This window comes from Oryx dammah, unplaced genomic scaffold (assembly GCF_014754425.2).
Source record: "Oryx dammah isolate SB20612 unplaced genomic scaffold, SCBI_Odam_1.1 HiC_scaffold_14, whole genome shotgun sequence".
NCBI classification, from domain to species: domain Eukaryota; kingdom Metazoa; phylum Chordata; class Mammalia; order Artiodactyla; family Bovidae; genus Oryx; species Oryx dammah.
Window position 1 is genome coordinate 40550396 of NW_024070198.1, and position 15627 is coordinate 40566022.

Consider the following 15627-nt stretch of genomic DNA (forward strand, 5'->3'; position numbering starts at 1 on the left):
TGCCAAAGTTATAAAAACTTCTATCCTGTAGAAATCCCAGATGGGGCCACTTTATTTGGCGTAGATATGTACTTTCCCTCTAACCCATAATCAAATTATTCAATATTCTTTTATCTCCATCCAGCCATTTAAAGATATACTGAACATTTGCTATTAATCAGGGGTAGCTGCTACAGTAAGTAATAAATGAGCTCAAACTCCATCTTTCAAGAAGCTTAGAGTCAAAAGAGACAGGAAAACAAGCAGTTATAGCACAGAAAGTTAGATGGCACCATCGACTCAATGGACATGTGTTTGAGCAAACTCTGGATAGAGCGAGGGACAGGGAAGCTTGGAGCGCTGCAGGCCGTGGGGTCGCAGAGTTGGACACAACCGAGTGACTGAACAGCAACAACAGCGTGACACAGCACAGTGCATGTCAGGCATCAACACGTAAGCTGCAATGAAAACACAAACTTGCATGCAGGAGAGTCAGGCAGTGTTTCAGAGTGGAAACAACCCTAAGAGGAGGAGGAAATAACAGTTTTAATACATGGGAGAGGAAAAGGTTTTTTTAAAGCATGATACTGAAGCCAGAAGCCATAGAGGAAAAGGATTAGTAAATCAGGCTACATAAAAATTTAAAACTTTTGTATGATCACAGATACACACACACATATATATACCTATACATACCATAAACAATAATAAAGGCAAATGATAAAATGGGATGTGACTACCAAATGATGTTTGATATTACAACTATTAATAAAGAGCTTTTCATTGTGTTTTAATCATTCAAACTGAATTTCCATACAATGTATCATCCTGTTTAAATTAAAGAGATTCTCCACAGCTTTTATTTTTAAGTGTTATTTGGAAGAAACGTACAAGTGGATTTACCTGCACATCATTCATACTTAAGTCAAGTATTCCCTGTAGGACTGACCAATATAATTCCAAGTGAGGAATTTGGTTATTTAATGGAATCAATGCTAAGTTTGAAAAGGTAATGCTGGGATACTTTGCCGTAAACACAAATATAATGATGGATGTTTATTAAACTAGTATGTGCTGGACAGTACCCTTAAGAAACTAAAAGTAATTATACAGTTGGAAAAAAAATTCAGTCTTGACCTCTGACCCAACCATACACAAAAATCAATTTCAGATAGATTACTGAATTGTGAAAGGTAAAAGAAGAAAATACAAAAAAAAAAAAAAAATGTCCATGGCCACAGGGTGGGCAGATTTCCACTGAACAAGACAAAAAAGCAATAAAGATAAACCAGTCTACATGAAAATTAGAAATTTCTGCTCATCAGAAAAAGAAAAGGTAAGCATTGAGTGGAAGAAGATATTTGTAAAATATTTATGCAACAAAGGATTATACCCAGAATATATAAAGAATGTCTACAAGTACAAGAGATCAACATCCCGGGAGATAAATGGGCAAAAGGCACAAACAGATGCTTTACACGTGGCCAACAGAAAAATGACAAGATGCTCAGCATCGCCAGTCAACAGCAATGCAAATTAAACCCACAACACACCATCCTTGCTACACAGCTATCAGAAGGTCTGCTGCTGGTGAAGAGTATAAATTAGTATCAATTCAGTTCAGTTCAGCCGCTCAGTCGTGTCCGACTCTTTGTGACCCCATGAATTGCAGCACGCCAGGCCTCCCTGTTCATCACCATCTCCCGGAGTTCACCCAGACTCACGTCCATCGAGTCCATGTTGCCATCCAGCCATCTCATCTTCAGTCGTCCCCTTCTCCTCTTGCCCCCAATCCCTCCCAGCATCACAGTTTTTTCCAATGAGTCAACTCTTCTCATGAGGTGGCCAAAGTACTGGAGTTTCAGCTTTAGCATCATTCCTTCCAAAGAACACCCAGGACTGATCTCCTTGCAGTCCAAGGGACTCTCAAGAGTCTTCTCCAACACCACAGTTCAAAAGCATCAATTCTTTGGCGCTCAGCCTTCTTCACACTCCAACTCTCACATCCATACATGACCACTGGAAAAACCATAGCCTTGACTAGACGGACCTTAGTCGGCAAAGTAATGTCTCTGCTTTTCAACATGCTATCTAGGTTGGTCATAACTTTTCTTCCAAGGAGTAAGCATCTTTTAATTTCATGACTGCAGTCACCATCTGCAGTGATTCTGGAGCCCAAAAAAATAAGTCTGACACTGTTTCTACTGTTTCCCCATCTATTTCCCATGAAGTGATGGGACCAGATGCCATGATCTTCGTTTTCTGAATGTTGAGCTTTAGGCCAACTTTTTCACTCTCCTCTTTCACTTTCATCAAGAGGCTTTTTAGCTCCTCTTCACTTTCTGCCATAAGGGTGGTGTCATCTGCATATCTGAGGTTATTGATATTTCTCCTAGCAATCTTGATTCCAGCTTGTGTTTCTTCCAGTCCAGCGTTTCTCATGATGTACTCTGCATATAAGTTAAATAAGCAGGGTGACAATATACAGCCTTGATGCACTCTTTTTCCTATTTGGAACCAGTCTGTTGTTCCATGTCCAGTTCTAACTGTTGCTTCCTGACCTGCATACAGATTTCTCAAGAGGCAGGTCAGGTGGTCTGGTATTCCCATCTCTTGAAAAATCTTCCACAGTTTATTGTGATCCACACAGTCAAAGGCTTTGGCATAGTCAATAAGCAGAAATAGATGTTTTTCTGGAACTCTCTTGCTTTTTCCATGATCCAGCGGATGTTGGCAATTTGATCTCTGGTTCCTCTGCCTTTTCTAAAACCAGCTTAAACACCTGGAAGTTCACGGTTCACGTATTGCTGAAGCCTGGCTTGGAGAATTTTGAGCATTACTTTACTAGCATGTGAGATGAGTGCAATTGTGTGGTAGTTTGAGCATTCTTTGGCATTGCCTTTCTTTGGGATAGGAATGAAAACTGACCTTTTCCAGTCCTGTGGCCACTGCTGAGTTTTCCAAATTTGCTGGCATATTGAGTGCAGCACTTTCACAGCATCATCTTTCAGGATTTGAAACAGCTCAACTGGAATTCCATCACCTCCACTAGCTTTGTTCGTAGTGATGCTTTCTAAGGCCCACTTGACTTCACATTCCAAGATGTCTGGTTCTAGATTACAGATCACATCAGCATGACTATCTGGGTGGTGAAGATCTTTTTTGTACAGTTCTTCCGTGTATTCTTACCACCTCTTCTTAATATCTTCTGCTTCTGTTAGGTCCATACCAGTTCTGTCCTTTATCAAGCCCATCTTTAAATGAAATGTTCCTTTGGTATCTCTAATTTTCTTGAAGAGATCTCTAGTCTTTCCCAATCTGTTGTTTTCCTCTATTTCTTTGTATTGATCGCTGAAGAAGGCTTTCTTATCTCTTCTTGCTATTCTTTGGAACTCTGCATTTAGATGCCTATATCTTTCCTTTTCTCCTTTGCTTTCTGCCTCTCTTCTCTTCACAGCTATTTGTAAGGCCTCCCCAGACAGCCATTTTGCTTTTTTGCATTTCTTTTCCATGGGGATGGTCTTGATCCCTGTCTCCTGTACAATATCACGAACTTCATTCCATAGTTCATCAGGCACTCTATCTATCAGATCTAGGCCCTTAAATCTATTTCTCACTTCCACTGGATAATCATAAGGGATTTGATTTAGGTCATACCTGAATGGTCTAGCAGTTTTCCCTACTTTCTTCAATTTAAGTCTGAATTTGGTAATAAGGAGTTCATGATCTGAGCCACAGTCAGCTCCTGGTCTTGTTTTTGTTGACTGTATAGAGCTTCTCCATCTTTGGCTGCATAGAATATAATCATCGGTTAAAAACATGCTAGGCAATATGAACTAAACCTGAATATTCCCTCAGTCTTCAATCTGGTAATTCCACACTTAGGTCTATACATGTGAGAAATGCAGACATATGTTAATGAAGGGACATGTAAGAAATGTTCAAAGTTGCACTTATATATTAGCCAAAACCTGAAACAGTCCAACCACAGAAGAATGAGCATAAAGGCATGAAAAGCAACCACACACTGTACACACAAGAATGTGGGTAAATCTCACAAACGTACTGCTGAGTGAAACAAGCCAATCACAAACTAAAATACACCAAGTGATTCCACTCCTGTCAAGCATAAAAACAGGCATGACTGGTCTTTTGCGATTGCCTTTGGGGGTGAGGTCACGATCAAGGGGGACATGAAAGAGGTCTGTGGGGGACTAGCATGTTCTGTCGATCTTGGTGCTGGCTGCCAAGTGTGGTAACCATGGGAACGTCTGTCAAGCTGTACACTTAAGAACGGTACACTTTTCCGTATAAACATCACACTTAGATGACAAGCTGACTTAGAAAAGAAACAACTACAGACAGGAAATTCATGGAAAGTATAAACTGTACTCTGAGATGGGACTCAGATTTTCCCGAAGCTCAGTGTCTCTGTGAGAACGGCCTGCAGAGAAAGCCAGCCCTCACTGTAGTTCCTCCACTTCTTGGTTTTAACCGTGCAGGTGGGTGCCTGCCTTCCACATGTCATGCGTGTCAGCAAACTCACTGAGCACCTTCTCTTTGCCAATGGATTTGGTAGGCCCTGGGGACACTGACAGGTAAGATACAGTTTGCTCAAGGAACTGACAAGCAGGGACCACATGTGATCACCTTCCTCTTGCCCTGGCATCTAGCGTGATGTTTTATACAGAGCAGGCCTTCCATGAAGGCTGGCTGTGAGCACACCTGCAACAGCAGAGCACAAGGGGAGCCACAGATGAAGCACTGAGCAAAGACCACCGAGGTGGTTCTCCACAGGTGGAATGGGCGGGGCCCAGCTGGGAGACAGAGAAGGCTTCCCTGAAGAGTAGGTGCCCATGCTGGGTCTGGAAAGGGAGGAGGGATGAGTGAGATCCCTTTCAGATCCAAGAAACGCAGGGTCAAGTGGGAAGGAAGGGCAGTTCAAAGGTACCTAAAACAGCACGGGGAGTCAGAGAACATGGCTCTGTTAAAGAAGATGGCAAACAAGTAGGTTAGGGCAGAACTTGAGCTTGAGGATTTTTTAAAAGCTTCAAAGATGATTCAGCTTTTTCAAAGGTTAGGACTCCGGTCCTGTACCAAGCTTTCCATTTCACTGTGGAAATGGCCATGAGGAGAAGGATGGGGAAGATCAGGTACTGATCCACAGCGTTCTTATTCCCCAATTAATGCTTGTCACTGCTTCCACTGTGTAGTGGTTTAGTCACTAAGCTGTGTCTGACTCCTGCGACCCCAAGGACTGTAGCCCGCCAGGCTCCTCTGTCCATAGGATTTTCCAGGCAAAAATACTGGAGAGGGTTGCCAATTCCTTCTCCAGAGGATCTTTCCAACCCAAGGATCGAACCCAGGCCTCCCACTGCAGGCAGATTCTTCACCAACTGTGCTACCAGGGAAGCACCAGTTAAAGTTTACTTTAATATGCAAGCATTTTAGGTTTCTCCAAAATAAAAAGTTATATATACCTCACTGTAAGTCTGATAAACAATGCCATTTATACAAATTTCAATTCTTACAACTCTCCTTCAAGTTGCTAAAATTATAAAATGTGAATTAAAGCAAACTCTGGGCAGGAATCACACTAAGCGTTAATTTTCTCATCTGCAATAAGCAGCTTAGAACACATGACCATGCTTTTGACTCTAATGTGGCAAACTTCCACGTGTGACAACTTCAAAAACAAGAATACATGATGAGTGTGTCATTCTTTTACCTCCTAGTGCCTGGAGGAGCCATCAGAAATCCCTTAGTACAGTTACTCTGTGGTCATTTTTTCTGACCACGTCTAGTTCACTGGACACTTATTTTAACATCAAGAAAAATAGATGCTGAATCAAAAATTTGAGTGGTTTGTTCTGTGCTGTGGGTAACTGATGAGATCATCTGTATTTCTTTCAAACCTGCAGTAGCAAAGTCACTACCACAACCACTCAAATACATTGGCCTGGGTTACAAAATTGCAGTAAAAGAACATTTGCTAATTTGTCTGGTCAGGAAACTTTGAAAAGCTTGGGAGCTTGGGGATCTCAGCGGTACAGGATTCTGCAGATGCAGCTCTGTAAATGCCAATTTTTTAAATTTTAGGTGCTTTTATAACAATAATAACCTTCTTTTAGGCAAACTCCTACAGAATTCCAGAAGTGCTGTTTGACCACAGTCAAGCCAAGGCACTGAGTTTAGGAATGATTAATCAGTGATGAATTAGCCTTTTGTTCCTTTTCTGACACTTCTGAACCCCTTCTGATGTTTCAACTATCTGATGTCTGGCCATGTCATGATACCAAAGCAGACTGCCTGAATCACTGTTTACGTTGGCCTGCACGCAAATCTGGATAAAGAGCTCAGTCAAACCACCTCCTTCAGATCACAGAATGGCCTTACGTTTGCAGTCTGAGGAACAACATAGAGAAAAAATTTTGAATAGATATTTGTACATTCACGTTCACAGAAGCATTAGTCACAACATCCAAAGGGTGGAAGCACACCAAGTGTGCATCAATGGATGCACGCATATACAAAATGCTGCATATACATACAATGGAATATTATCCAGCCTTAAAAAGGAACGAAATCCCGACACCTGCTACAACATGGATGAACCTTAAGCACATGCTAAGTGAAATAAGCCAGTCACGAAAAGACAGACAATGTGTGATTCCACTTACATGAAGCACCTAGAGGAGTCAAATTCAGAAATACAATGGTGGTTACAGGGTCTGGGGGAGAGAGGAATGCGGAGCTATCAGTAATAAATAATATAGCTAGGGGAATGGGGAGCTATTGCTTAATGGGATCAGTCTCAGTTCTGCAAGGTAAAAGGAGTTCTAGAGATGGATGGTGGTGATGGCTGTACAAACAGCATGAATATACTTAATACTTCTGAACTGTGCACTTAAAAATACTTAAGATAAATTTTTTTATATACATTTTATCAATTAAAAGTCATATTAAAACAAAAAAAGACACAGGAAACTATATCATCTCTTCTGATTCTAGACACCACTGATGGCTTATGACGTCGGAAGGCCAGCAACCAGCCTGGGACTGTGAAAGGAGCCGACGAAAAAGACCAGCATTCTCTGAAGACAGAGGCCAGACAACCGTCCCATCCACCCCCACTCCGCAGGGCAGTTCCTCCCAGGAGAGACTCTCCTAAGTTGGAGATATAACTTCCATTCATTTCAGCCAAATCCTGAGTCTCCAGATCAGGACTGACTTATGCTAAAACAGTACCAACTCCCATTACAACAGTCTCAATTATGGTAACAGTTAAAGTGAGCAATGGCAACACAACAAATCAAGACAATTTTCTTTTCTATTTTCCAGCCCTCATTAAATTCCTCTGTGACTATTCTGTGCCTTCTTCTAAGACTATGGCCATAGACAAAACCTATATGACCAGGTACTGTTTACATAAATCAATCTTTATTTAAAATATACACACAGAGAGAACAATAAAACCAAAATAATTCAGTAACAATGCATTTCAGAGAATCTTACGCACAAGAATAGAACTGCTATCACCTAGCAAACCATGAGTGCTCTGAGAGGAGGCTCTACAGCCACACGTCATCTACGTTACTACAAAAATGACCACATGGTGATTTTCATCTTGCAGTGCTTAACAGTAGCAAGACAAGCAAACTCAAAATGTGTCATCATGTTAACAAATGCCTTGTAAGCCCAAGTCTGGGTATTAAATGAAATGCTGTATGAAGATGAATTCTCATAAGCCAAGTGGGGGGCACATCCAAGGTATGACCACACATATGAATTCAGTAACTTTGCCAAAACTCTCTCACGTTGAGCTGTCAGCAACTTCACAGATCAGTTCAGCTCAACTCAGGACACAAGTCTGCACAGCTCAACATAGAATGACTTTCATCTACGTGGAAATCTACAACTCCATCTCCTCATTTCCACCCTACATCACATGTTTCAGCCATCTGCTGCTGAACAAGAAAACCACCCCAAACTTAAGAGGCTTAAAACAACAATTAATTATACCTCATGATTCTGTGAGTTGGCTACAGCTCAGCTAGGTGGTTCTTCTGCCCCTGTCTGTTCAGCTCAATCAGGCAGTGGCATTCAGCTAGTTGCTTGGCATTCAGCTAGTTGCCTGGCTGGAGCTGAAACATTCAAGAGGCTTGAGGCTTCCCAAGTGGCCTCTCACGCCAGTAGGGTATTTGGACCTTATACATGATGACTGGCTTCAAAGACCAAGGAAGCAAAAGCTGTCTGTCTTCCCCTTCTTAAAGGGGCCTGAAATCTCAGATAGTTACTTGTGTGCTCTCCTCGTCAGCGCAGGTCACAAGGCTGGATCAATCCATGGTGAGGAAAACGGAAGGTACCTCTGACGGATGGAGTGACACACACAAACAGGGTGCAGGGTAAGAGGGACCAGGACAGAAAGCTCTGGAAACCGTCCGTCAAACGATGGTCGTTCCTACACGTAAAGACAGGCTCTCCATTCCAACATGTCTTCAGGACAGCACATTATTCAATAAAAGGGAACAGGTAAAACCAGCTCTTGGTGTATTTCAAGCCTATTAAATACTTTAATTTGCCCTACATTATAAATGCATTATATGGTGAAGATTATAACTTAATATGTCTAAATCTATACCAGAAAACCCAAATGAAACACTATCCTAGTTTCAGGTACAGTCGCTCGGTGCCACCTTATGTCCTGGATTACAAGCATGCACCCCCTCGAATGCCACCTCAGATCAGAGCCCACATCTATACTGTATTAACAACTGTATTCCCAGCATCTAGTGTATACCAAGTACCTAAGAGACTACTCTTTCTTAGTTATTAAAATACTCCTATTTTAAAATATATTCCTTCTTTCTTTAGTATCAGGTAAAAACCACTTCTGTATACTTTCCACCATATACTTTACAATGTGGCTAAAAACATGTCACTACTAATCCCTGAACACTTAGTTATGCTCTAAGAAAGAAGATAATTTTAGCTATTATAGTAACATGCTAAATCTACCCTCAATTCAATCTTATAAGTGAGAAAAATTTTAATAGTCATTTAGTCATTTAACAGTCATTTAACTAGTCATTTTCTGTGAGTTATCTTTTATTGGTCTTTAGTTTTACACATTCAACTTGAAATGAGAAATATTCATGCTTAGACCAATACCCATCTTACAATTTCAAACAGTACATTTTCTGGTTGAAAATTCCCATCTGTGTTTTTCTCTCAAAATGGAGGGTTCTGATCTGCTCAAAATATAATAAAATATCCTTAACTGAAATGAAAATATTCTTACTCTTCACAGTTACTTAAAATGACTTATTTTCAATCACGATGTATTTTCTTAAAACAATAAAAAAATTTTAAATACCATGTTTTTAATGTTGAAGACCAAAAAGTGTTCAAACCACCATGCCAAGAAAATACTGGCTTTACAAAATTAACTTAACATTCAATATTTTATCATTATGATATTATCTCACAAATATTTACAAAGTCACTAAATATAGTACAAATTTTCAGAACTGTCTTTCCCAAGATACAATGTGAATATAATATAATATATTGGGAAAATTTAGTTTTGCTTTGAATGGTTACAGTGAGTGTTCCCATTACCTGCCTTTTCTACTCAGAGCTGCACTCTAGTTTTACAGGTTTTAATACTGTTCCCAAACTTCCAACAGATATTAATATTGGGGCTGTGGAAAAGCAAAGGTGAGATTCCTAAAAAGTTATTCTTAAAATACTCTCAGTATCTTCATATTTTTTACTCACTAGTATGAGTAATTAAAAATGGTTTAATAATTAAGAAATATCAAGTTTAGTAATACAAACATACTCCATTCTATTGCACTTTGCTTTACTGCTTTTTGCAGATATTGTGCTTTTTTATAATTGAAGTTTGAGGAAACCCTGAGTCAAAAAAAGCAAGTCCATCAGCACTGTTTTTCCGACAGCATTTGCTCACTTCGTGTCTGTGTGTCACATTTTGCTATTTCAAACCTTCTACCAGTGAAAAGATCACGACTTGATGAAGACTCAGATGATGGCTAGCATTTTCAGCAATAAATATTTTTTAATTAAGGCATATACATTGTATTTTTAGATATACTGCTACTGCACACTTTACAGCATGGTGTGACTTTTACGTGCACTGGGAAATCAGAAAATTCATGTGACCTGATTTATTGCAATACTCGCTTGACTGTGGTGGTCTGGAACTAAACCTGCAGTATCACTGAGGTGTGCCTGTATTTACAAAGAACTTTAGCCTGGAAGAGAAGATTAAAACAGTGGGAACTGCTAGCAAACATTACTAGGTACTATTTCTAATAACCTAACATTTGCATCTCTTACCATGTTAAAAGCATTATACAGAACCACAAACTAAAATTACCAATTCATTAACTTATTTTGCTTCTGAGTTATTCCTTGAAACACTGTTAACATACTTTATATATAAACCAATTAACATTTATTATATTTACACTGTTATGTACATTGTTAACAGCAGATAGGGCCCCAAAACACTCATAACAGCTACAGCTACAAAAGACACTGACTGACTGGCTGGTGACTGCCCTCCCCCTCCTTTTTTATATGAATATATATGGCACTGTCACCTATTAATTCTTACTTAAATGCTCCGTCTCCATGAAATGTGCTTCCCCGTCACACCTACTCTCTTTGTTGGGGGCGGGGGCGGGTCTCTCTTCCCTTTTAGTTAAACCCTTCCCTATTCCATATCTTATGCAGTAAACCCTACAGGCTCCTAGGCCACTTACCAGAGCACTGTACTGATCTGATTTTACATAAAATACCTGCAATCTTCATCTATATTACAAGTTTTAAGAGGAAGGTTCACATTCAAATCTTTTTGGATCTTCAGAGCTTAAAGCAGTGCTCCAAGTAGAGCAGAGATATTTGGTTACTGTTATTATGGTGGGCAAGATGGCTGTTCCTTTATACTGTTCTATACTTTCCAGAGCTTTTACAGTGGACTATTAATACTTAAAAAACATCAAAGAGTTTCATTAAAGAGAGTCATAAAACTTAACATCAAAAAACAAACAGCTCAATTAAAAAATGGGCAGAGGACCTGAACAGACATTTTTCTAAAGAAGACATACAAATGGTCAACAGGCACATGAAAAGATACTCAACATCACTGATGAGTGGAGACATGTGAATCAAACTCACAATGACATATCACTTCACACCTGTCAGAATGGCTGTTATCAAAAAGACAACAAATTAAGTGTTGAGCAGGATGTAAAGAAAAGGGAACCCTCATACACTATAGGTGGAAATGCAAACTGGTACAGTCACTATGGAAAACAGTATGGAACTTCCTCAAAAAATTAAAAATATAGCCATCATACAAATCTGGCTATTTCACTTCTGAGTATTTTTCCAAATAAAAGTACTAATTCAAATAGATACATGCACCCCTATGTTGACTGCAATATTATTGGCAATAGCCAAGATACAGAAGCAACCTCAGTGCCCATCAAGAATGGATAAAGACAGGTACACACACACACACACACACACACACACACACTTACATAACTTGAGGATGTACCTTAAGAAGGTAGATTTCTTAATGGGTATTACTGTCACACACACACACACACACACACACACACACACTTACATAACTTGAGGATGTACCTTAAGAAGGTAGATTTCTTAATGGGTATTACTGTGCTATCCCAAGTAAGCAGGGTCTTACTGAAGTTCTAGAATAGCTGGGATTGTTATATCTTCAGTGAACTTCTACAGATTAACCTATATTAAACAAATACTAAGTGCCTATTTGTCAGGCATGGCTATATGCAATGAAGAAGCTAGATTCTATGAAAAGTTTAAGACACAGTTAAAAATAACTCATGATTTACATTAAAATATATAATCATGTTAAACTAACATGATAAAAAATTACAAAGCACTAATTTTCATAACTTGAATCTACAGAAGACACATATGAAAATCAACTTTACCTTATATTTCATCTTGGGACACGAATGAATGTAGAAACCCATATAGTAATAGCTGAGTTGAGGTGTTTTCTCATGAAGTTGCCTAGTAAAAGCAATTTCTCTGCCAAAAGAAGAAGATGAAAGTACAGTTAAATCTAGTTCCAATTTCAAAGTACTATTTAATTTGGTAATATATTTGATCAAATCTGACATTAAGCTATCAAAAAAACCCAAGTGTTCCAAGAAAAACAATTTTAAAAACACTTTAAGACGATTTTTACTAAAGAGACACCAAAAAAACTGTATTATTTTGAGCAAACGCACCAAAGTTCTGGTTTGCCCTTTACTGGACACAGCAGTGTATAAAAACTCAAACGGCATAAAAGTACAAAGATCTATTTAATACAATTTCATGTCATTACTCATTATCACTTGGAGTTCTCAAAGACTGGGTGTATCAGGTTAAAAACAGTACAATAAATTTTAGAAAACTCAAAACCCAACAAATTTCAGTAAGAATGTCATTATGACCGTTTACATGCAAACACTTTCAACTACATATAACATGTTACTCTCTCCTGTGTCCAGATGCTACTCTTTTATTTTCTCTAAAACTAAAGAGCGGGAAAACACGTTATCTCACTGCTTTTTCTCTACTTGTTGGCACAGGCAAGGATTAATTGAACAAATACGTTGTCAGCAATGCCTACGCTTAATGTGGTTTTAATTTGTATCCCGATAAATCTGGGCACAGAATTCCATCCTATTTGCCCAACTGAATGACTGCTTGCATTGGAGAAGTTTAAGCAAAATTTCAGTACATTTCTGAAGTATGAGAACAGCTGTTTGTTTTTATGTTTGTTTCCCAAAGGTTTTAATTGCTTTTTCTTTGCTTTTAGTAGCAATGGATGCTTGAAATCCAAGGAGAGGTTTATTTTTTAAGGGAATAGTCTGTGCATTTTGCAAGCTCTAATTTAAATCACTGAAGGGCTGATACTCTAGAAGTTCATCTTTACAACAAAAGTATTTCTAAATCCAAACAGACTTAACATTATGAGGCTAAATCAGAAGAGATCCTATTATTCCTAAAAGAATTCTCTCTCAAAGTTCAAACCAGGGAAGAATGCACTGATACTGAAATGCAGGACCACCCAGCTCTGAAAAGGACTGCCCAGCGCTCCTTCACTCAGCCCTGTTCATCTCAGCGAACTGCATCACCACTCCACCCCTAAGCTGTTCAGGCCCTAAGCCTATGAGCCATCCTTAAAGATTCACCTCCTGCATCCACCCATCAGCAAGTCCAGCTGGCTCTATCTCCAAATACCCTGAATTGGACCACTTCTCACCACCCCCACCTCAGATACTTTGGTCTAAGCCACCATTATGGCTCCCTTGGACAATTCTAACAACCTCCAAACAGATTTCCAGTTTCTACCATTGCCCTCCATAACCCCAGAGAGCAACCTAAGCAGTCTTTTATTATTAATCAGGTGAGGTAACTTCACACTAGGCTGGTGTCACACTCACATAAAATGGTGGAGCGTTCTGACAAAACGTGGTCCACTGGAGAAGGGAGTGGCAAACCACTTCAGTATTGTTGCCTTGACAGCCCCATGAGTAGTATGAAAAAGCAAAAAGATAGGACAATGAAAGATGAACTCCCCAGGTCCGTAGGTGCCCAATATGCTACTAGGTATCAGTGGAGAAATAGCTCCAGAAAGAATGGAGGGAGCCAAAGCAAAAACAACACCCAGCTGTGGATGTGACTGGTGATGGAAGTAAAGTCCAATACTGTAAAGAGCAATACTGCACTGGAACCTGGAATGTTAAGTCCGTGAATCAAGGCAAATTGGAAGTGGTCAAACAAGTAAATGTCGACATTTTAGGAATCAAAAGAGCTAAAATGGACTGGAATGGGTGAATTTAACTCAATGACCATTATATCTACTACTGTGGGGAAGAATCCCTTAGAAGAAATGGAGTAGCCACCATAGTCAACAAGAGTCAGAAATGCAGTACTTGGATGCAATCTCAAAAATGGCAGAACAATCTCTGTTCATTTCCAAGACAAACCATTCAATATCATAGTAATCCAAGCCTATGCCCCTATAAGTAAGGCTGAAGAAGCTGAAGTAGAACAGTTCTACGAAGACCTACAGGACTTTTTAGAACTCACACCCAAAAAAGATGTCCTTTTCATTACAGGGGACTGGAATGCAAAAGTATGAAGTCAAGAAATACCTGGAGTAACTGGCAAATTTGGCCTTGGAGTACACAATGAAGCAGGGCAAAGGCTAATAGAGTTTTGCCAAGAGAACATACTGGTCATAGCAAACACCCTCTTCCAACAACACAAGAGAAGATTCTACACATGGACATCACCAGATGGTCAACACCAAAATCAGACTGATTATATTCTTTACAGCCAAAGATGGAGAAGCTCTATGTAGTCAGCAAAAACAAGGCTGGGAGCTGACAGTGGCTCAGATCATGAACTTCTTATTGCCAAATTTGGACTTAAATTGAAGAAAGTAGGGAAGACCATTAGACCATTCAGGTATGACCTACATCAAACCCCTTTTGATTATACAGTAGAAGTGAGAAATAGATTCAAGGGGTTAGATCTGATACACAGATGGACAGAGGTCCATGACATTGTACAGGAGGCAGTGATCAAGACCAACCCCAAGAAAAAGAAATGCAAAAAGGCAAAATGGTTTTCTGACGAGGCCTTACAAATAGCTGTGAAAAGAAAAGAAGCGAAAGGCAAAGGACAAAAGGAAAGATATACTCGTTTGAATGCAGAGTTCCAAAGAATAGCAAGGAGAGATAAGAAAGCCTTCCTCAGTGATCAGTGCAAAGAAATAGAGGAAAACAAGAATGGGAAAGACTAGAGATCGCTTCAAGAAAATCAGAGATACCAAAGGAACTTTTCATGCAAAGATGGGCTTGATAAAGGACAGAAATGGTATGGACCTAACAGAAGCAGAAGATATTAGGAAGAGGTGGCAAGAATACACAGAAGAACTATGCAAAAAACATCTTCACGACCAAGATAATCACAATGGTGTGATCACTCACCTAGAGCCAGACATCCTGGAATGTGAAGTCAAGTGGGCCTTAGAAAGCATCACTACGAACAAAGCTAGTGGAGGTGATGGAATTCCAGTTGAGCTGTTTCAAATCCTGAAAGATGATGCTGTGAAAGTGCTGCACTCAATATGCCAGCAAATTTGGAAAACTCAGCAGTGGCCACAGGACTGGAAAAGGTCAGTTTTCATTCCAGTCCCAAAGAAAGGCAATGCCAAAGAATGCTCAAACTACCACACAATTGCACTCATCTCACACGCTAGTAAAGTAATGCTCAAAATTCTCCAAGCCAGGCTTCAACAATACATGAACCATGAACTTCCATTCCAGATGTTCATGCTGGATTTAGAACAGGCAGAGGAACCAGGGATCAAACTGCCAATATCTGTCGGATCACCAAAAAACAAGAGAGTTCCAGAAAAAACAACTACTTCTGCTTTACTGACTATGCCAAAGCCTTTGACTGTGTGGATCACAATAAACTGTGGAAAATTCTGAAAGAGATGGGAATACAGACCACCTGACCTGCCTCCTAAGAAATCTGTATGCAGATCAAGAAGCAACAGTTAGA

General features: G+C 39.6%; 1 protein-coding gene across 4 annotated transcripts in view; it reads right to left on the reverse strand.

Moving 5' to 3' along the window:
• Positions 1-15627, reverse strand: part of ATE1 (arginyltransferase 1) — a 165213-nt gene that overhangs the window by 73356 nt on the left and 76230 nt on the right. For all 4 annotated transcript variants that reach the window (XM_040254903.1, XM_040254905.1, XM_040254906.1 and 1 more), the window contains exon 10: positions 11988-12087. In XM_040254903.1, the coding sequence (XP_040110837.1) occupies positions 11988-12087 (100 nt within the window). The remainder of the gene's footprint in view (positions 1-11987; positions 12088-15627) is intronic.